General features: G+C 39.2%; 1 protein-coding gene across 3 annotated transcripts in view; it reads left to right on the forward strand.

Annotated features, from left to right (window-relative positions):
- tbcelb (tubulin folding cofactor E-like b) overlaps nt 1-23,675 on the forward strand; it is a 50,896-nt gene that overhangs the window by 22,517 nt on the left and 4,704 nt on the right. For all 3 annotated transcript variants that reach the window (XM_052040152.1, XM_052040155.1, XM_052040151.1), the window contains exons 5-8: nt 2,557-2,738; nt 5,127-5,383; nt 7,181-7,307; nt 9,043-9,156. In XM_052040152.1, the coding sequence (XP_051896112.1) occupies nt 2,557-2,738; nt 5,127-5,383; nt 7,181-7,307; nt 9,043-9,156 (680 nt within the window). The remainder of the gene's footprint in view (nt 1-2,556; nt 2,739-5,126; nt 5,384-7,180; nt 7,308-9,042; nt 9,157-23,675) is intronic.

Here is a 23,675-nt window from a genome sequence, read left to right on the forward strand (position 1 = left end):
GATCTATATTCTGCTGTATCATTTGACAACCTTCCTCACTATCTACAACTCCACTAATTTTTTTGTTGTCTGCAAACTTACTAATCAGCCCATCTACTTTTTTGTCCAAATATATCACAAACAACAGAGGTCCTCAGCACTGATTTCTGTATCACAGACCTCCAGTCAGAGAAACACCTATCCACCAATATCATCTGTCTCCTCTGGCCAAGCCAATTACAAATCTGATCTACCAAGTCACTACAGATCCCATGTGTCTTAATCTTCTGGACTTCAGTAAGGCATTTGACAAGGTCCCTCAAGGTCCATGAGGGACCTGGTCAAATGCCTTACTAAAGTCCGCATAAACAACATTCGCTGCCCTATTCTCCTCGTTATCTTCGTCACCTACTCAATAAAACTAAGTCAAATTCCTAAGCCATGACCTGCCTCTCTCAAAGCCATGCTGACTATCCCTAATAAGCTCATGCTTTTCCAAATGCACGTAAATGCTATCCCTTAGAATCTTCTCCAATAGCTTCCCTACCACTAATGCAAGCTTCACTGGCCTATAATTTGCTGGATTATCCACATTTCCCTTTTTTTAAAAAAAGGAACAACATCGACTACTCTCCAGTCCTCTGGGACCTCTTCTGTGGCTAGAGAGGATACAAAAATCTCTGAGGCCCCAATATTGCAAATTTCAAAACTGAGATTCACAGACTTTGGCATTTTGGGAGCTTTGATTAACAGAACTAGGGTACAGGTCACCTATGATTTAACTGAATGGCAAAGCATGTTTGGTAGTCTAAATACTCTCCAGTTGCATCATTTAATTAGTAGGTTTTTTAAGTATTTGTAGTCAATGAAGTAACGTAGAATGAATTTGGGAGAGATCCAGGGTTTTAAGCCAAGGTGTTTCAAGGCTCTGGCTAAAGGTTTTGTTGACCTAAAAGGTGATCATTGCTGTGCTGTGAGAACAGCACTATAGCATTTGAATTGGATGTCGTTTATATAACTGTGAAAAGTGATGCTGTGCCTGTAAGTGTAAATTATCTTGGCAGGGGAAACAGGAAGCCAACTGGAGAAAAGCTGAACTGGAAATGTAAGGCATAGAAAAGAAAACCTGGTTCTGCTTAATGGTAACGAAATGCTCAGCATGTAGCGGATAAGTCAGGCAATCTGAAGGTTTGGGCAGACATATGGAAGTATGGTATTTTAGCTGCAAGTGAAACCTGGCTTAAAGAGGGACAGGAATGGCAGTTTAAAGTACCTGATTACTGGTCCAGACAGGATTATAAAAGAGGTGTAGTCATATTGGTCAAGTAACTAATCACAGCATAAGAAAAAGGGATTTTTTTGAAGGGTCATCAAATGAGTCTATATGGATTGAAGTAAAGAACAAAAAGGGTTTGTCATGTTGTTGGAAGTGTACTTTAGATCTCAAAGTAGTGCAGGGTATACATTAAGAATAAATTTGTGGTCAGATTTCTGGCAGTTGGTTGAAGGATTAGGAGTTGAAAAAGCTGCTTCACCTGGAGGGTGGTAGGAATCTGGAACTTACAACCTGAAAGGGTAGGAGAGGCAGATGCCCTCATCACATTTGAAGAGTCCTTGGACATATACTTGAAGAACTTTAACCTAAGAGCTACAAACCAGTTCCAGACAATGGGATTCAGTTAAGTCTTTTTCGACTGGCATGAACATAGTGGGCTGACAAGCTCCTAATATTTAACTTTTCAATGTTTCTTCTGTCAAGGAAAATATTAGGGACAAAGGTGGGTGCTTTGAAACACACTTCCTTAATTCTGTGGAGAGGCCAGAGCCAAGTACTGCAGATGTACCAGCCTTGATTGAACAGTTATGAATGGAAATCAGTTCAGACTGTGCCACAGATGAGCCAGTGGAGAAGGAATATGTTTCATATTATGGAAGTAGCACAGTGCACTCAATCACAAAGGTTGCCAGTGGTTGCTTTTGGCTAGCATAGTTTGCTTCTGCGAGCAGGGTTGAAGTCATATTAAAGCAAAGGGATGAGGTGGAAAGGTACACATATTGAATGGAGATTGTGAGAAGAAGAGTTTGAATGATCAGGCGCCACCTTTGAGAACAATGCAGGAATAGAAAGTATAAAGATAACAAGCTTGAACAGTGGGACAACAGAGCTTGAGAACGAGCTATTGGTTGGGCTGTGGAATTGGAATGTCTATTTGTGGCACCTACTGTGCAAGAAAATCTCTTTTTCACAGATTGATCTGGCAGACCTAAAATACAACTCCCCAAAAGAAGAAAGCAAAGAGTGCAAATTCCTTACTGTAATGTGGGTAGTCACAGGCACGAACAAGAAGTGCAGAACCAATGTGTATTTTATCCTTTTGCTGATGTTATGGGCCAGGTAGTATCCACCCTCAAGGGAAGCAGTAATGGCAAAAAAAAAGTGTTGCTTGAAGCTGTCCAAATCATTCTTAGATTAGTAAATTATGGGATATATTTTACTTCTAATTACAATAAATTAGCCGCTGGTCAGTTTATGCTTCTGACACCATATTCTGCTAATCTGCCCGTTTTCATTTGCAGATCAGTAAAATTGTGTCAAATCTCGCCAATCTGACTTTTCTGAATCTCACCTCGAATCCGCTGACTGAGGCCAGGTTAGACTCGACATGTGCTGCCTCCTTCTCCCGAATACAGAGACTCGTCCTCAACAATACCAAGCTTTCATGGGAAACCATTCACATATTTCTGCAGGAGTTACCAGGGTAGGAACTCTGGATTACTGTACATTTATCCTTGTATATTCTACTACTCTCCCATTCATTGCAGTTTCTTCTCTGCTTTTCTAACTGAAGAGTCAAGTTAAAAAAATATTTAACTATTATTTAGCTCTTCATTCATCACAACCTTTGCTTTTGTGTTCTTATTTTCATTCTCCTGCAGGGACGTAATGTAGCCTTGAATTGAGATGCAAAAGTTTGTACTTTTTATGTATGAATCTCTTTGTGCCTCTCCTCAGCCCTCAAATCTACCCTCATCCAGTCATCAATTCCCTACCTGCACTCTTCTTCCTCTGCCTGCATGCTTCCCCCGTCCTCCATCCTGCTCTCTGTCTCAATTTAATTACAGATGATGGTTCAGTTGAAGTTTACTCATTTATAATTGATAATAATTTGAAGTATAGTACTTCACCACTGGATGTCAGTGTTGTTTTAAAAAAGTAACTATATGTCAATGCAAGAAATGTTTCTCTGATTCTGATTTGTTGGCTGCAGAGAAATGTACAGATTTTTCTTTGATTTGTTTTACTTTGTGCAGATTCTAATGTATAGTGCTTGTAAACCTCTGCACAGAGTTTTTATAAACTGAAAACAAATACATAAAACCTCACTTCCAACAACTTTTAGATGTTGAATTTGCTCCAGATTTTTTAACTGGTGAATGACCAGAGATTTCTAACTGAGCCCAATGGAGTCTCTAGCTGTTACAATATGATCCACTGTGGATACAATATTTGTAATAACATGAAGTATGCTTGTGTGCTGCCAGTATCCTCTTTCTTACCTTTTTTTCTGAACATTAATTGGAAAGTTATTGTTATATGTAAATGATGAGTTGCATACAAAAACTTTGGCAGTTAATCTTCACAGTGCAAGATAAGACTTTGCCAACCCTGCATGTTCAGCTAGCAAGCGTACATTCAAACTTCAAATCTTAGTAATATTGTATATGAATGGTTAAGATGATGAAATGGCTGGGAACAGTTCTGCATTTCGTACATTTCTTTTGGCCAGCTACAAACTCCGAGTTGAATTTTTCCACAACAAAGTGTTGTCTGTGCCCTCAGTCAGGTGGTAAATGTGTTTGATATCAAATGTCGTCATCAATCTGATTTATTGAATGTTTTTAATTATTTGGTATTTTTAATCTTCCAATTGTCTGTAAGAAAAATTGCTTCCATGTGAAACTGTTCTCCTATCAGTTGTAATGTCTTTTATGCTTTTTGACCTTTTGTTTGAAGGAATAGTTTAGTTTGCTTTACCCCTTTTCTTCGCTGTCTCTCCATCATGTATGTCAAACTTGAATAGGAAGATGGATGAGCTCCCAGATTGCTTCCAATATTACAAGGCGCATAAATGATTCCTCCAACAAGCGCCTGGTGTTTGAGCAATGTATTGGAGAGATTAGCACTGCACACTATCATATTTTGTCCTTTGTGGAACAGTGCATTTGTATTAAGTCAAGCACTTGCTTCAATCTCCACTCAGTGCTAATTGAATGGAGTGGAGATTGAAGAGAAATAATTCTCCTAGCTCTGCAAAGAGGGATGATTGAGTTGCTACAGGTTTTGTATGCAGATAAGACCTGTGATATATAATTGTGTTTGAATGACTGCTTAGATTTGGGAGTGTAACATGACCTTGCCTGATTCATGTATCTGTATGCCTTTTAGTACAGTGATGTAGGATATTTGTTATATGCCTGTGCTTTTTAATCTATTCCTGTTTCACTACAATTTGTTAATTTGTTCCTGTGTAGTGAATATCCTGCTATGGGTTCCAACAGTAGCCCTCAGCTGTGCTGTTACTGTAAGCACCAACAGCCTGTTCCCAGATGTTATATTTTTAATGCATGTTCTTAATAACTGCATATAATGTATAGTGAAATGGATTCAGCATTTAAAAGGAGAATTCTATTTTTTTTCAAAATGCTTTACTAATGTAGCAATAATACCCAAATAGGAAAAGAAAAAGCCCTTTAGCTCTCATCCCATCATTTTATTTCTACACTTAGTTTTGATTTTACTGCATGAAATGCCTATATGTTTAAAGAATAATTCCAGGATTCTAGTGGGATGGAATTTATCATCTACTTATTTAAATGAATGTCCCACAGACATGATATGAAAAGTGTGAATTTGTAATTCAGTTTTGTGTAAAATGAATGAGGTCTACCAACTTAGTGAAAATCCTGGTTTTATAAAGACCATTCACAAGAGCTGTATCAGCTATTTCAACTTGAGTAAATTTCTAGAATGTCTGTAGTTATGAAACACTTTCTCCATCTGTACTTCCTTTTTTGGTCTGTTCCTTGCTTTGGCTATATTCTTATTTTTGTTCTCTTGCATTCCTCCTATTCCCTCTCAAATGCAGGTTAGAGGAGCTCTTCTTGTGCTTTAATGACTACAGGACAGTTCTGCTATCGCCCTGTTCCTACCCGTCACTTCGACTCCTGCATATTACTGACAATAATCTCACCGACTGGGCAGAGATACACAAACTGGGACAAATGTTCCCAGGTCTGGACACATTAATCTTGGCAAACAACCCTCTAGTCAGCATCGTGGATTCACAGGCAACTTTGGCACGACTTTTCCAAAATCTCCGATCAATAAATCTTCACAATTCAGGTATGGATTATTTCACACCACTGTGCTTAGAATACAAATTTAATAAGTTTTTTGCAAACTGAAATTTCAGAGAACTTCAGACTGGTGTGCACGTAATGCATATATTTATTAGGAGTTTCATTCCTGTCTCTCTTAGAATGTTTTGAGACAACTTGTCAGTTTTACACAATATTGGATTGGGCATTATTAGCTGTAGATCTGATCATTGCTACAGTATTCTTGTTTTTTGATGGGAGATTCCATTGACTGAAGAGAAGATTTCACAGGTAAAAATAAAGTTTCATCTATCATAACAGATCAGCATTGAATATATTGTCTATTTTCCTGGAAAACTAAATTCTATGGATTTTCCTCTGAGAAGTTTCTATGTACTTAGCTATACATTAACGTAGGTGATTTAGCCCATGGAACCCTCACCACTGCAAGCAAGCTATGTTATTGGAGTGATCTGTTCTAATGTAATTTTCTTGAACTCTTTTAAAATGATATGGTAGCATCTGGCTCCAAACCAATTGTGGTTAAAACAGTGCATCTTCTAATAATCCTCAGCAAGAGTAAATCGAAATTCACCCTTTATTCATCCAGTAACTGTGCCATCCTATGTCATTTTGTTATTAGGGTTTCATTTCTCCTTATCAGTTCCTCCATCTGCACTATTAGCCCACTCTATTTCCTAACTGAATTGTTTTTAGTTTGTACTTCCTTTTATTGTTCTTTTCCTCAAAATTTACCAATTCATTTTTCCCCCTTTTCACTTATCTGTGCAATTCATTGGCTGCTTTCTCCACCTGCATGAACTAAGTATGCTCCTTCTTGTGGCCGCATCTGGATCTGTTGATTTAAGGGAAAAGCATTCTCAGTACAACTCCTTGAGCAATTTATCCCACCCACTCAAAAAATGTTTTTTGTCACTTGATTATCTATCAATGTACACATTAACACTCCATTAATACAGTTTGCTGTCTCCTTCATAACAAGTCTCCTCGGGGGCACTTTGACACACCTTCTGAAAAGCCATATACAAAATGTATATCCTTAAATTCATATGATATATTTCTTTGCTGTGTTATTTCCTTCAGTTAGTCACTCAGGATTGACCTAACTATTTCAGGACTTACTCTCCCTGTCTCTGTCAGTTAATTTCAACATGTGCAGAATGTTACAACACAGAACTCCTCATCAGATCAAGCCTTGCCCACTTTGAACTCTACTTCCACAGTTTTGCACGCTCATTCACTTTGTCCTTTTGTAACTTCCTGCTCAAGTTTGCACAGTTATTCTCTCTCTAAAATTTTCTGCTTTCTTGTGTATGCAGCTCTCATACCTTCCAAGTCATTAGCGTATCTGGTGAAAAGCTGACAGTAATAGATCCTTTGAACTAACCTCCACTTGCCACTTCCATTAATTGAAGAACATTCCCTTTATCCCAAATTTCAGTGTCCTATCCTGCAACCAATTACCAACCTATGTCACAGGTACCTTGATTCCATGCACTTTTATTTTTGTTTTTCTTTTCTAAAGAAAGCTTTGAAAATGTTGACCAACTAGTATGGAGTGTCTGCACTGATTGTATAATGTTCTAGGTTGCAGTTCATCTAATTCAAAAGATCTGCCTCCAAAAGATACCATTATTTTCCTCATTATATCTTTAATGTGGATTACATCCAGGCAGAATTTCTCTTTCTTGCCACGAGTAGATAGCAGTCAATTTGAAATCTGGTGTAAAATTTGGTTATTTAAGCAAAAGAATGCTCAAATGTTAACTGCTGATGCTAATAAAGCACTGTTATTCAATAGGACTAAGCTCATGGGATGACATTGATAAACTCAAAGCATTTCCTAAACTGGAGGAAGTGAGGCTTCTGGGAATTCCATTACTGCAGAGTTATTCTGAGGAGGAACGACGCAAGCTCGTCATAGCTAGGTAATCAATCTCGAGAATATGCTTTGGGTTGGTGGTGTTGTGCCTGAGCCTGTGGGAGTGGAAAAGCTTATGTGGCAAGTTTTGCATTCTGGTTGGTCTGTGGAGGATACCCCTTTGATGTCAGCTATGAAGGAAGGCTTGAATTAGGCTGGTAGTATGATACTTTGGGTTAGAGGGGGTTATTTTACTGTGGCTGCACACATCCATTCTTGCAGTGTTAAGATCATTCTAAACATTTGGCTCTATTGGAATGATTTATTGGTTTATGTCTGTTAGTCAATTCCCTTGGGGTCAGGACAGTTTCACTTTAAGCAGCTTAAAATTTGCTTTGCTTATATAACTCAGAGCTTAACGTGTAGTTTATAGTTTACAATTGTCAATGTCACTGTTCAGTCCTGACATGGTTTTAAATGTAAATTCTGCCTTTCCCTTCCTCCTGAACCACCACTTTCACATATCATTTATCTCTGCGCACCTGAGCAAAAATGCTGCATCCTTATCCCACCATAATCCCATCAATCTCGGCTTTGGCTGTACGGGTAGCACCATTTCTTGTAAATCAGACGATGTTTAAAACTCATTCCAGAGATGTGAGCTCAAAAATCGGGGCTGACACTTCAGTGTAGTACTGAGGAGTACTGCAATGTCAGAGATGTGGTTTATGGTTAAACCATGGCCCCATTTGCTCTATCAAGTCATTGTAAAAGATCCCATGGCACTATTTTGAAGAAGGGCAGGAGAAATTGCCCTGGTATCCTGGCCATTATTTATTCATCAATCAGCATTGCTTAATTTGTCTGATCATTATCACATTACTCTTGCAGAGACTTGTGCAAATTGGCTGTCGTGTTTTCCTACGTTATAATGGACTACAATTCAAAAGTCCTTGGACTTAAAATGCATTGGGATGGTTGGAAGCTCTAAAGAGCAAGTCTGTCTGTCTTTAAAATCGTCCAGCAAGAAATTGACCACTGTCAGCTCAGCAGTCTGTATTTTGCCTCTTTACAGAACAATCATCCCATATTCCTGTTGCTTTGTCATTTTCACTATCCTTAATTTGTTAAGCAGCTGTCTAATTCATCCTTAAAGGAATTTAAGGATTATACAGCAGCAGCTTGCATTTATACAATACCTTCAATGTTATAAAATAACCTGAGCTGCTTCATGAGAGTATTATCTAACAAAATCTGATCAAGCTATCAAAGGTTTATGAAGACAGACGACCAAAAGCTTGATTAAAAATTCAGGTTTTAAGAACTATCCTTGAGGTAGAAAAAAACTGACACCTCTAGGGAAGGAGTTCCAGAGCAACTGAAGGCATGGCCGCCAGTGAGGGAGTGATTAAAATTGGAAATATGAAAAGTGGAATTGGAAGAGTGCAGAGACCTGAGGATTGTAGTACTGGACTAGGTTAGAGAGAGGGTGGAACAAGGCCATGGTTGGATTTGAAAACTAGGATCAAAATTTTTAAAAGTGAACATTCCCAGAACAGGAACTAATATAGATTAGACAGCATGGCTGATTGGGGAATGGGACTTAGTAAAAGTAAAGATAAGAGGCAGAATTTTGGATGAACTCGAGCTTATTAAGAGGAGAATAGTTTCAATTCCTTCCTCTTTGTCTTTTTATTACAAACCTTTTCATTTTTGGGCAAAGTCATCTGTTTGTTTCTGATGGTACATTAATTCATTAAAACCAATTTGAAGATAGACTTTCACTTCCTTTTTCTAAACAGGTTACCATCTATTATTCTATTAAATGGGAGTAAAGTTGCAGGAGAAAGGATAGATGCGGAACGATTTTTCATACGTTACTACTTGAATCAGCCAGATGAAGATTTACCAGAAAGGCAAGTGATATGTATTCAAGATTCTACTCCCTGACACCCTTTCTCTAATACCTCTTATTACTTTCCTTGTTGCTTCAAAACCTACCTTTTTATAGGTATGAAAATATAACAAAATAGATATGCTGTAACTTGCACTGTGGCATTGAGAAGAATTTTGGCCTTTTCATTTGTAAGTTTGTCCAGATTGAAAACTCAATTCTTTGCAATTTGTACGTTTAATTCCTTATCCAAATTAGACGGTCTGTTTTCCTGTCAACAATTTTACCCCAGGAATTCAGGCATTGATACCAATCCAGGCAATTCTAGAACACAAAAATGGAATAGTAACCTTTAGTAAGATGTTGATTGGTAAAAATGTAAGGTGAAAGAAAAGAATACTGTAAACTTTGCATGTTTCCTACTTGGTGATGGAAATTAGTTTAATCATGTGACAAGCCATATCTTCAAGATAGCCATAAGAAATTGAATGAACCAGAGGGCTGAAGTACACAATAGGAGTTTTAACTCCAAAACAAATGCAATTTATTCCACTTTCTTGAGCCTCAATTCTTCGTCTTACGGTATGTTCAGTCTTAATCTGATTGTTCTTCTCAAAATAACTAAACAACCCAAAATATTTTGACCAATTTCTGTAAACCTTCAGGCATGGTAAAATATACAATCCCACTCACCATTTCTGAATGTGATTGTCAGAAAACCTTGAAATACCCACAGTATTTTAATCTTCTCCCACCCTCATCTACAAACAGCCCCAGCCTTTCGCTTTCTCCGCAGTCTTTGATCGGTGATGAAGCTGTTAACTACTACCTTATTTTCCTTGCCATCCACATCCTTCATCCCTGGCTCTCAGATTGCATCATTAAACTTCTTCTTTAGCTCTCAGTCCAAGATGACTTATGGAAGTGTTGGCTGTATAGAAAACTACTCCTCAGCTGCTTCTGACAAATTTATCATTTCATCTATCAATGCTGTTGTATATAGTTGGTCTTGTCTACATCTGGACCATTTTCGAATGCTGATTAGTATCAAGTCTCCTCTATAAACCAAATCTTAGAATCAAAAAAGTTTCAAAGCATAGAAGAATACCAATTGTATATTTGGCACCTCCAAAAATGAATCCCATTGGTCTGTTTATTCCCACTGTTCTGTTTCATCATCTGCCTCAAATATTTTCCCTTTAGCAGAACCTTTTACAAAATTTGAGTAAAAATATTTGAACTAACTTGTAACAAATATTTTAAATGAATGACCACCCATTTGATTCCCCACTAAGAGAAGGCCTTTTAATTTTCAAACTGCTTCATAATTTTAAAAAGCTCCTTTTAGATCTTCTGCCTTCTCTGCTCCAATGGAAATGGTAACAGTATCCTAAATCTATTAATCACTGTAGTTTCCATTCCTGAGGAATCCAAGTTACCTGCTCTAATAACTTTTCTACTTTACCCTCTCTTTTTAATTGTTCATCTGTTTACACTTTACCTTTTAAGGGCATATGTATTTGCAGTCAGTGCATCTCTTGGTCTTAGACAACAAATGTTTTGCACAACAAATAGAATGTGCCCCACCCCACCACCCAAGCCTGCTACTTAATTCAGTTGGATCATGGATGATCTGATCATGGTTTCAGCTGTTTCCCCAGAGCCCTTGACTATCTCTGCCTTGAATATATTCAATGACTTGGCCTCCACAGCTATAGAGAATTCCAAAGATTTGAGACCCTCTAACAAAAGAATTAAAACTCATCTTCATCCCAAATTCATAACCCCTTATTTGGAAACTACAGCTTCAGTTCTCGATTTCCCCAAAAATGGGAAACATGCTCTCAGCATGCACCCTTTTATGACTCCTCAATCTTCTCCATTGCCTCACATTTCTTTGTATTAAATTCCTGCGATCATTATCCTGCCATCCTCTGTCTTGCTGAAGTCTTTTGTAGTTCTCTGTTAACCACACCCCTAAGTTTGTTTCCTCCCAATGCATCATCCTGAAGTGCTGGGCAATCAGGATGTAATGTTTTTACTTTGACTAACTTGTCAGATACCCCTCTTCTGCTTCTGGCTTCACCTCCTCAATGATGTGAAGGACTCTTATGCTTATAACTCAGAGATTGAGATCGCTCATGCATTTTCCCCAAGTACTGACACCAGCTCTTCTTGACTCCCCCACAACTTCTGCAGCTTTCTCTTGTCCCCTCACTCTGCTCCATGCTGAACACCCTGTTGTCTTTTCCAGACTAATGCTCAGCCATTGATATTGGTCATCTTCTCTCAAGATGCTGCTCTTTATTGATAGCTCTTCTCTCCCACCTACTGGAGAAAAGAAGTCTCTGCCTCAACTAGTCTCATTCTCAACAACCAGCTATCTCTAACTGTCCTTTCATCTCTAAAGTCCGTCTGCATTGCTTTCCAGCTTCAAGCTCTTTTTCTTCAGAACCCTTTCATGTGACCCTTGAATCCAGTTTCTTCCCTGCTCACAGCACCACGACAACACTGGTTATAATCTGAAGCAGTCTGCTATGAGCTTGAGATTGAGGTCTTTAATCCAGTTTTGAGATGGTTTAATTTCCTTTCCCCCTTTCATCACATTTCCTTGATGGCTCATCCCTGTAAAATTGATCATCTTAACCACCTCTGCAGTTTAGCTATCTGACATTAAATCTCAGATTTTAAGCCTAGTTCCACCAGCTCTGCGAGGTGGTTCCTCCAGTAATGGCATGGTTATCTGCAGTTGCCCAATCATGAAAACAAGGAAGGAGGCCATTTGACCCATTGTTCCTAGCTTAGCTCTTTGAAGGAGCTATCTAATGCCATTTTTCTTTTCCATAGCTCTGTAAGTGTTAACATTTTTACCTATTTTTGAGAAAGTTACTATTGAATCTGTTTCCATTATTCTTTCAAGCAGTGCATTCCAGATTGCAGCAACTCTCAACTTGCATTTTCTCCAATATTGTTTCTGGCCTTTGGCCATTTACCTTAAATCTTTGTTCTTAGGAACTGACCCTTCTGCTATTGGCAGTACTTTATAATTATTTATCCTTTAACAAAACCCTTCATGATTTTGAATACCTCTACCAAATCTCCCCTTCATCTTAACAAAACAGAAGATGCTGGAACCATCCAGCAAGTCAACCAGTATTCATGCGGAGAGAAACATTTCACCAGAACTTGAAAAGTGCGAAAGCAATCACATTTTGAATTGGGTTGGTGGGGGGAAGGTTTAGAGTTGGGAGGAGCAGAGAGAGCAGATATCTATGATAGGGTGCAAACCAAAATTATCAATGTAACAATTACTTTAAAAGCCTTTAGTAAGAAACAAAAGAGAAAAAAAAACGAAATTGAAATGGTAAGGTGCAGCTCTGTTTTTGTTTGTCAATGTAACAATTACTATAGAGTCAGAATTGTACAGCTTAGAATCAGGCCTTTTGGCCCACCAAGTCAATGCCAACCATCGTGCCTATCTATACTAATCTCACTTACCTGTATTAACTTTATACCCCTCTGCCTTGTTCATTCAAGTATCTGTCCAGATTCCTCTTAAATGCTGTTCATGCCTCCACCACCTCCTCTGGCAGCCATTCCCAATGCCAATTACTCTTTGTGTGAAAAATTTATTCCAAAGATCACTTTAAACCTCTTCCCTGTCGTGTTAAACTTATGCTCTGTAATTTTAGACACGCCTACAATCAGAAACAGAACAGGCTGTTTCCCCTTTCTATGCCTCTCATAATTTCATATACCTCTCATGTTGCTTCTCAGCCTCTTTTGCTCCACGGAAAGCAGACCCAGCCTATCCAGTCTCTCCCTATAACTCAAGCCCTCCTCTCCAGGGAATACTTTCTGCACCGTCTGCAGCTTAATCACATCTTTCCTGTAGTGTGGTGAGCAGAATTGCCCTCAATATTCTAATGCCTAACCAACATTTTGTACAACTGAACATGACCTCCCAACCCTTGTACTCAATGCCTCTACCAATGAAGACAAGCATGCCATACACCTTCACCACCCTGTATACCTGTGTTGCCACTTTCAGGGATCCGTGCGCTTGTACCCCACGGTGTCTCTGTTCAACAGCACTCCACAGGGCTCTGCCATTCACTGTGCATGCCCTGATTTAACTTGCCAAAATGCATCACTTTGCACTTGTCTGAGTTAAATTCCATCTGCCATTCCCTTGCCCTCTTTTCCAGTTGAATACTATATTTCTTCTGATTTCTTTGAAAGCATGCTCCATATACCCAGGTTCAGCTTATTGCTATGTATCAAAAGGAGCAATGCCCCCAACACTGATCTCAGAGATCACCACTGTATTGTCAATCTCCAGCTGAAAAGAACAGTTAACTATTTTCTGCTGTCAATCCCTTCATGAAATTAGTATTCACTGTGGCCCTTTAATCCATGCAGAAAATTGCATGCAGATCTTTTTAAAAGTCTGTATAATCAACAAACTTTCTCTTTTTACATGAAGTACCTCCAATCAAATTTGGCAAAGGTGACTTGACTTTAACAGAATTTGTTTTTCTTTAATTCACCTTTGACTTTACTCTTCCTTTTCTATGTGCAGCCCATCACTGCTCATTCTCAGACGTGGATTGTGCTTCCAGATATGTTGATGGCATCACTCCCTTTGATCATATGACTGCCTCCATAGAACTGGAATGTCTGACTGAATTTTAATAACATGATTTTAATTCTGGGTGTATATTGGGTGTAACTTTTTCATCATGACTCCCAGGCCTTATTTCACAATGTTTGTTGGTCTGCCCTTTCTTGTGGTATGAATCATGCAACCCACCCGTCTTGTCCATTTAACTTGTGGCCCAACTTTTGAGGCTGGATTCCATAAAGCATGGATGCACCTCTAAGAGTGAGATTGCATCTCCAGCCTATGGTTCTCACTGAAGAACTGTGAAAGGCTTTTTGAAGACACAGATGGATTGAAGGGCAATATCCTCCTTGAGGAAGTGGCGAGGAGGAGGGAGCACATGCTCTCCAGAACATGTAATGCATTCAAATACCAGAATGAAGCAAGCCTGGATGAAAATGTCTGAGTGGTTCGAGGCTGCAGCAGCATCATCGGAACCTGGTTTCATTGAGCTCATGAGAAGCAATGGTGAGTGCAAGTCTTCACCACCTCTTCGTGATATCACCCCTAGCACTTCTTTCACCTTTCCCTCATGTCTGAACAATTCCCTCTTTCTATTGCGTCTTTCCTGTACAAACACAAGAGCACACTATTAAATTTCCTTCTCATTGTAAATGCCCTAAAATATTCCTTTCCTCCCTCTCTCAAATTCTTCAGCTGTGTTCATTTGCACAGTCTGTGAAGTGCTCCTACCATTCTTCTCATCTTCAACATACAGGAACAATAACAAACACAAGAATTGACACCATTCCACAGATAAAGGTATCACGTGATCAAAGCTTTTATGAAGCAGCTTGAAGAGAGAGGTAAAGAATCAGTACAGTTTAGGGAACAAAATTCCAAATCTTGGAGCCCAGGCAGCAGGAGTCACAGCCCCTAGCAGTGAACAAATTGTAACTGAGAATGTGCAAGAGATATAAAAGACATGGTTGCAGAGATGGAGGAGTGGAATGATGCAGGTCATGAAGGGATAGAAATAAGTCTGAGGATTTCAGAAGCAAGATGTTCTCAGACTGGGAGGTAGGTTGTCAGCAAAGTGGAGCAAGATATGGACAAAATCTAGGATAGTCAGGTTATATAGGGTAGAAGTCAGAAGATTAGCAGGGAGAGCATTAGATTAGTCAAACTAACAAAGATATGGATGAGGATTTCATCATCAGATGTGAAACAGGGTCACAATTGGGCACTGTTATAGAAATTAGAGCATAAGGGTTGGGAGATCACTGGGCCCCAACAAAATCATGAGTATTCAGAAAGGAGTATTATCTCAGTGGAATGAATGTCCAGTTAACACATTTGTTCACCTCAGCAAATGTACCACAATCTTCATATTTTCAAGCTGCATTCTCACAAATGACAAGCTGCTGCTTTTCATCCTAACACTTGTTCCTTTTCTTTTTTAGGTCCTTCTCAGCAACAGGATGCTCTTGCACTGGAGATATCTGAGGAAGACAATCCTCCTGGGGCTGCACCATCACACACCTCATCACTCACTCTCAGGCATCAGTTCAGACAGTCTCTCTCCATGGGTTGGATAGTGAGTTAGAGGGGTCTGCACTTGATGAAGCTCCCAGTATCTGTAGGCAGCAACAGATAACATGGCAGGGCAGCTCAGGAGAGACAAGCCCTTTCCCAGCCCTCCTGAGGATGACTGAAATGCAGACTTCATGGAGAAGAAAACTACTTTCCTCTCTCCAACAGTTATAAGGGAAGTGCCAAGGAGCTTAAACAACATGGCTATGAATGTAGAGGAGTCTACTTCTAGCCTTAGTGGCATCATTTCACATGGCATCAGCAGTCTGCAGTTTACTCTGAGTGTGATCACTCCAGGAAAGCAGCAGTCTGTCCCTCAGAATTAAAGATTATTAAATGAATAAATTTGGTACATTTGCCCATTTAATAACAAATCCAAGAACTACTTTGAAGTGATGTGGTTAATATAGTTGGAAATTATGCTTTAAAAATTCAACTTGAGGGCTTACAGCCTTGTGGATCAACTAAACATTTCCAGGTGTTTTGAGATGGAGAAAATAGGAAAAGGGGAGCAAGCACAATGTGCATCTGGTAGCAGCATCCTACCACTTGAATTATTTACGAAACATAAACCAATTATATAAGCATATCTAGACTTGAGTTTAACCATAGGTGTTCACTGAACTCAAAGCACTAATAAAGATCCTGCAGTTGTAACTAGAGAAATGTGATCTACACTGTACCAGTCCATCTATTTTATATTACTGGGAAGTACAGTGAGTAACAAGTCAATATTAATTGTTAATCTGACAGTAAGGGAGCATCTTCCAAGCAATGAGAGTCTGATCAAATTTGAACAGGTCAAACGCTAACCACAGTTAAGATTGATTTTGAAGGAATGAACTAGAAGCTGAAAATGTTAACCTAGCTTGAATTTTAAATAGATGAACAGATTTTATTTTGCTTCTTACCTCATATGTTAACTGCAGCCTGAATGATGCAGATAGAGAGTAATAAAACAATGTAGTTCAGGTTACAATCACTGCAGAACTGCTGTATAACTTGAGAACGATAACTGGACCTTGTATTGAGTAACCAGTATCTCTCAACAATTTCTAAGTATCCTTAAACTCAAGAAAATAAAGCCTTTAATAAGAGATCCCCAGTTTCATTGTTTCTTTTTTATGGTGCAGATTATGCCCGATCCTTTAATAAAGTCTGCACCTCATTATTTGCTTTGTCATTGTGTAGAATTGCACTGTAATTGGTTGAAGTAATGTATCCTGACATTTGCAGCTACTGGCTATTTGTAAGCTGCACAAAGAAACGATTCATTGTAAAATACTAATGTCATCATCTTCTGACTGACATTTAACTTTTGGAATGTGACTTACAATTTATCTTGGGCTTTACTTGTAAATGCATGTTAAATAGGCTGCAGTGGTTAGGATGACTTCTCAGTGAAAAGCTGCTTTATTAAACATTTGATGTTTGATAGCTATAAGCGTGAGCTGTATTTCTTGTGGAACAAAAAAGCTTGAGTAATCATGAGATCTGCCAGATGTAAACGTAGAAGTGAGACTTAACCTTAAAGTAAAATGATTAGTTAAGGAAAATAACCAGGACTTGAATATTGTATAAAAAGTTACAAAAGAGAAAGTTGTCTTTGGCCACAGTATGTATAGTGTCTTGAAAAACAGCACAGAAGAAGCCATTTTCCTGATTACAACTATGTGGTGTCTATCGTGCATCAGTATTTTCCATTTCCCTACCATTTCCAAATATCATTTTTGTGTTATTTTCCATTTACTTATTCAGTTCCCTTCTAACCAATATAGATATGTTTCTGTAAATAAATTGTGGTTAAAATATTCAATGTCCCAAAAATCTGGTGAAATACCGTTGTATCCACCTACATTATTATCCAAATAGTTAATATAGATGACAATCAACAGGACCCAGGCATTGATCCCTGAGCCATAACACTGGTCACAAGCCTGCAAACTGATAAACAGCCCTCTGTTTCATACCACCAAGCCAATTTTGTATCCAATTTACTATATCACCTTCAATCCCATGTGTTATATCCTTCTGGATTAGCCTACCGTGCGGAACCTTATCAAAGGCCTTGCTAAAGTCCATGTAGACCATGTCTGCTGCTCTGCCCTAGTCAACCTTCTTGGTATCCTCTTCAAACAAAAAAGTCATCAAATTTGAGAGAGACTACTTCCCATGCATAAAGCCATGCTGACTACCCTAATAAGTCCTTGCCTTTCCAAATGCAGATAGATCCTGTCTCTGTGTACCCCTTCAGTAACTTTCCCACCACTGATGTTGGACTCACTAGCCTGTAATTCCCTGGCTTGTCCTTGTGCCTTTATTTAAGAAGGGCTGCAACATTAACCACCCTCCAATCTTCTAGTATCTCACCTGTGGCTAAGGAAGGTACAAAATAAAACCCCTGCCAAGGCCCCTGCAACTTCTTCCCTTGCTTCCCACAATTTCCTGGGATACACTTTCCAAGGCCATGGGGATTTATCTACCTTTATGCGCCCCAACATTGTCAATACCTCCTTTTGTAATACCAATATGCTTCGGAACATCACTGTTCTCTATCCCACATTCCCTAGCTTCCATGACCTTCCCCACAGTAAATACAGATGAGAAGTATTCATTTAAGACTACTTGCCCATACTTGGCACCACACATCGGTGACCATACTGATCCTTAAAGGGACCTATTCTTTCCCTATTTACCCCTTTGCTCTTGGTGTACTCAGAGAATCTTTTGGGATTCTTCTTTACCTTCTCTGCCAAAAATATCTTGTCCCCTTTTTACCCTCCTGATTTTGTCCTTAATTGTACCCTTTCATCCCTTATATTCATGGAATTTTTTGATCCCAACTGCACATACCTGAAATATGCCTCCTTTTTCCTGACCAGAGCCTCAATATCCCTCTTCAGCCAGGGTTCATTAATCCCGCCAGCCTTGCCCTTCACTCTAACAGGAACATGTTGGCCCTGAACTCTCCCTGTCTCATTTCTAAGAGCCTCCACTTGCCAGATGTCCCTTTACCTGTAACAGCCTCTCCCAATCAACCATTGTAAGTTCATATCTAATGCCATCAAATTTAGCCTTGCCCCAAATGCAGTTGAGTCTGTCAGACCCTTCATCAGCACCCTGTCCTGTCCTTGCTTACTGGACTTGCTTTAACTTCAATATTTGCCCTAACTTTCTCATCTGCCACACTACTACTTTGGGACCTACTCCCCTCCCAGACTAGTTTAAACCCTCCCAAGAAGCTCTAGCAAATCTCCCTACCAGGGTATTTCCTGCCCCGCCCCCATGCAGTTCAGATGCAATCCTTTCCTTTTGTACAAGTCCCCTCTGCCCCAGAAGAGATCCAGTGGTCCAAGAATCTGAATCTTCTCCCTCCTGAACCAGCTCCTCAGCCACTTATTCATCTGCCCTATCCTCCTATTCCTATTGTCAGTAGCTCATAGCATTGGGAATAGTCCAAAGATTACAATCCTTGAAATCCTGCTTTTTAAACTTTCTGCCTAACTCTCTATATTCACTCTGCAGGACCTCATCACCCTCTTCTACCTATGTCACTTGGTACCAATGTGTACATCGCATCCGGATGTTCACCCTGCCCCTTGAGAATGTTCTGCAACCACTTGGAGACATTCTTGATCCCGGCACCTGGGGGCAACACACCATCCTGGAGTCCCATTCATGGCCACAGTGTCTCCTGTCTGTCCTCTGAACTGTCGAGTCTCCAACACTACAGCCCTTCTCGTCTCCACCCTACCCTGTTGTGCATCAGAGCCAGTCGTTGTGCCACAGACCTGGCTGCTGCTGCTCTTCTTTGAAAGGCTGTTTCCCACCCCCAACAGCATCCAAAAGAATAACACTTCTTGGTGAGGGGAATGGCTACAGGGGAATCCTGCACTCCCTGTCTATTCTTTTACTTTTCCTGATGGTCACCCAACTACCTGCTCCCTGCACTTTTAGGATTCTCTTTTACCTTTATCCTTGGCAAATAAGGTATCTCATGGTCCCTTTTTGCCCTCTTTATTCCTCCTTAAGTGTACTCCTACATCCTTTTTCATCCATTCCACTGGTATAGAATCTATCCATTTTTCCCTGTCCTCTGTACTATTTGATGTTTTTCTGAAGAATCTGGAGGTCATGTTCTAGCATATTACTGACCTCTGCACTGCAAAGCCCAGGTGCAGAAATCAGGAATGCACTAACCTTTCTAGCAGTTCTCTTCTAAACTACAGGCAAAACCAGTTTTGCTCAGTACCTTATCATCCTCCTAGTAAATGCCCTGTCCCTCCCTGTGGTTTTATCCCCAAGCAGGTCTTCCAGCATTTAATCTTAAAATTAGTATATTTAATTTTTTTAATGATTTCCAGAATTCCATTTCCTTTTAAAGATCCATGTAGCTCCATCCCTAGATCTGTTATCTGTTCTTTTACCCTGCACGGATTTTTACCATTTGTGCATGTATTTCTTTTTACTTTTTCTCTTAGCACCCAAATTAATATTTCTTGATGAACTCTGCCTGTCACTTAGTTCAGCACTCTGTCATAGTTTGCCATGTCTGGTAATTTGTAATCATAATCTAACATTTAATATCTTTCCAAATGAGTACCTGAAATGGATTACTCATTTTGCCAACCTAACAGTGCCTTTGCTCTCCCATTCTTTCATTCTTTCCCTTATTCTTCGGCATCTTAAATTATTCCAATTGTTGTATTTAGGGGCAATTTGGTTCTGCACATTTACATTTTCCAACTTCTATCTCCAGTGTAAATCAGTTTTCAATTCCACATTGCCTTTGTGGTCAGATCAGTTAAATGGTGTACTCAAACTAGGGACGTCAGTAGTCTGGCAGGTAGAGGACCAGGAGCTTTGCAGACTCAATTGGAACTTGGTCTATCCTTGTGTGTGTCCTGAACAAAAAAAAATGTATTGTTATGCCTTAATGTTCATTCTTAGATCATCTACTCTTGCACAGTAAAAGCTCTTGAAATTAACTTGTCTACTGAAGCAATCCATTAAGGACCACTTCTGAGAAGGAAGTTTTACTGAATTTGCCCCATTCCCAATCAAAGGAAATGCCAATGATTCTATTGAATATTTGCATTGCTTTAACCTGACTGACTATACACCACAGATGACATGACCCCAGTGAATGTTGTTAGCTTTTTGATGCTTTATGTCATAAATATTTAGGGGGGATCATAATGTAAGATCATTGCATAGCCATTCCACTGTTGGGGAGAAAATAGGATAGTTGCGTCACAAGCTTATTGCGATCATGAAAGCAATTGAATTATTTATATTAGTGAATGGTTCAGTTATCAGGAGCCACAAGTCAAAACTATAAAAGCAGAATGAGGATCATTTGGCTGATCCTTTACTAAAAGGTAATAGCATTGCAACATGCTAACAAGTGTGGATAGTAAAATATCAGAACAAATGGGTTTGATATACAATTGGATCCCTTTCTGAAGAGAAAAGGTTGAGGCCTGCAGTATGACAGTGGGCAAGAGGGAATAACTTTACTAAGGAAGCATTTATTCTGCTGAATGGTATGTTCTGTTTTTGCCAAAAAGTAATTATGCCCTGATCCCTGCTGAAAGAAAACTCTTCATCACTTGCCTCCAGTGCTTTGCATTAAACCTAGAGGGAAAAGGCCAAGATAATGCTGGAGCCCAGTTTACTGACCTATTAGTCCTTGGTAATACATTTGTATTCTCTGTCAAGCAGGGTAGGCTCTTATTCCACTGGTAAGGAAACCTCATACAATGAATTCTGTATTTCACACATTGCCCTATGATTTAGATGCCATTGCTCTCTCTGCAAACTTCAAAGTATAGTGTGTTAAAAGTACTTCTGGGTTTTTTTTTGGTTTTGATGTTGATATTCAAATTGATTGTTTAATTCCTGCTTTGATTCAGGGTTTTTTGTTGCTCAAAATCTGGATGTTTTATATGATTCAATTGTATTTCTAAACTTTGAAACACTTGCATTTTATGATTCTTCTGTCCTCACTGAATCAGTCTCTTAAAGTGTGCTTTCAGAATCTTTATGCATGTGCAAATGGAATCATTGCACATTTGGGGATTTTGGTGTAGAGCGAGCAGGCTGGGAAAGTGGCAATCAGCCAGGCGACAAAGTGGATTTGATTAACAGAATTGGAAAGCGTTCCTTGCTTAAGGTATCATTTCAGCTTCTGATTATCTCCATTTTGAGTTGGGAAGAAAGCTCATATTGTGCAGAACTACAAATGGTTCTAACTGGGAGCAACTCTGTTAGTGCAGTGCTGCTGGAGTGAAAGTGAAGCCGGTCAAGTTCAGATCTCCAGAGACACTTTCAGGTGCTGGAATGTCCCTTCCAAACAACAGCTTTCTGTTCCAGCTTTGTATGAGCCTAACTCTCCCATGATCTGCTCATATTGCCTTATTTGTTGATAGGGACAGCTTCAAATACTCCAGGGACAGTGTTTCATTCTCACACTTATTCTTTAAAACACACAGGAAATAATCAACATTTGAGCTGTTATCTGGATAATTACAAACTTATTACTAAAATGATATTCCTTTCATAATTGGTAAATCAATTTGTTTTTGCATTCTATATTGAACTAATCTTGCTCGATTCTGCTGAGGTGCTGACTCCTTTTCTAGCTGTGTGTGTAGTAAGAGTCTCAAGAAGACATTGGTATGATTGCTAATGTGGGGCCTTTTGGGCTAATTCTCAACGGTGAAGTGCTCAGGTGCTGCGCAGAGTGCTGTTTTCTAAGATGCCTGAGCAGCCATATTATATTGATTCTGCGTATTTCTTAATTGTCTAGAATCTACTCCTCTTAAAATTCTGCAGTTTACTTAGATTATGAAGCACTGCATTCCATATTGTCAATCTTTGTGCGAATTTTTTCTTACCTGGATTTGCTTCAATTTAGCTCAAATTCCAAGACTCTCTTCCCTTGTCCATCAATCCCTAGTGGAAGAAAAGAGATATTCTAACCTACGCAGTTGACTTGTGTATTGTTTTAAAGCCATAATCATATTACCCTTTTCCTTTTTCTTATTTCTTTAAAAAAAATTGCCTAGAGTCTCCATAATTTCAACCTTTCAGTCCAGGTGGCATCATAGTGAAGAGTCTACAGATTTTCTCCCAGGGTTAATATGACTTTCCTTAGATAGGATGCTTAAAGCTAATGCATGTTTTCAGTGAGATCAGATCAGCACCATTCTCTTAAATTCTTTACATCTTGTGATGAAACCTGATTTCATGTTTTGAATTGCATTTTAAGTTGAAGTCACCTTATGATCTAGGTTTAGGTACCAAGTATTGTGCTTTCATTTAGTTAGCATTCACAATTTTTACACATCCACCTAACTTGCACTTTACTACTATTATTATTCTATGTTCCTTTCAAGCGTTATAGCTGCTACCTTCGTGTTTAAGTAACAGCTTGAAAGAAATGGTGTCCCTTACCATTCCTTGAAGGGCAAACCTTTTCATTGTCCACTAGTCCAGAACATCTGATCTTCCAATCTTATGCTGCCTGTTCACGTCATTTAAATTTCCAGTTCCAGCTAGCAATCTGATATATCGATCTTAATTGTGTACATAAGACCCATCTCTATATGCTGCATCAGTAACTCCCAGAATAGTGGACATGTAATTTTGAAGAAAGAAATAGAGCAGTAAGAAATCGTATATATAAATTTTTTTAAATTTTATTTACAGCATAGTAACAGGCCCTTCTGGCCCAACGAGTCCATGCCACCCATTTTAAACCCAAATTAACCTACCCGTACGTCTTTGCAATGTGGGAGGAAACCAGAGCACCCGGAGGAAACCCACGCAGACACGAGAGAACGTACAAACTCCTTACAGACAGCGACGGGAATCGAACCCCGATCGCTGGTGCTGTAATAGCGTTGCGCTAACCGCTACGCTACCATGCCAATTACTGTGATGCTATTAGTGCAAAGTGGTAGAAGTCCTCGCGAGGTCACACAGGATCTAAGAAAGTACTCCCAAGTTCAGCTTAAAACCAAGAGATTCTGAATACTAAAAAGGGAGCTTCAAACTTCAAGTGATAGATTGAAGAACAAGATCTTGAGCGTAGAATTCTCTGATTGCTCTCAGCATTTGTAAGCATGGATATAATGTGACATTTATTTGCATGGCTGAAACGATGTCTAGAAGAGATGAGTTCAAATTTTTCAGGTGATGAGAAGATCTGAGGTTGGATGAGCAAGTCACAATTGCTGCGAGGGAGCATTTAACTAATGTGCAGGGCATGCAGAAACTAAGTAGATAAGACAGCAAAAGGAACATACAAGAAGTGAAAGGAAAAAACATCAGAAGGATAA

The sequence above is a fragment of the Pristis pectinata genome, chromosome 27, assembly GCF_009764475.1.
Source record: "Pristis pectinata isolate sPriPec2 chromosome 27, sPriPec2.1.pri, whole genome shotgun sequence".
NCBI classification, from domain to species: Eukaryota; Metazoa; Chordata; class Chondrichthyes; order Rhinopristiformes; family Pristidae; genus Pristis; species Pristis pectinata.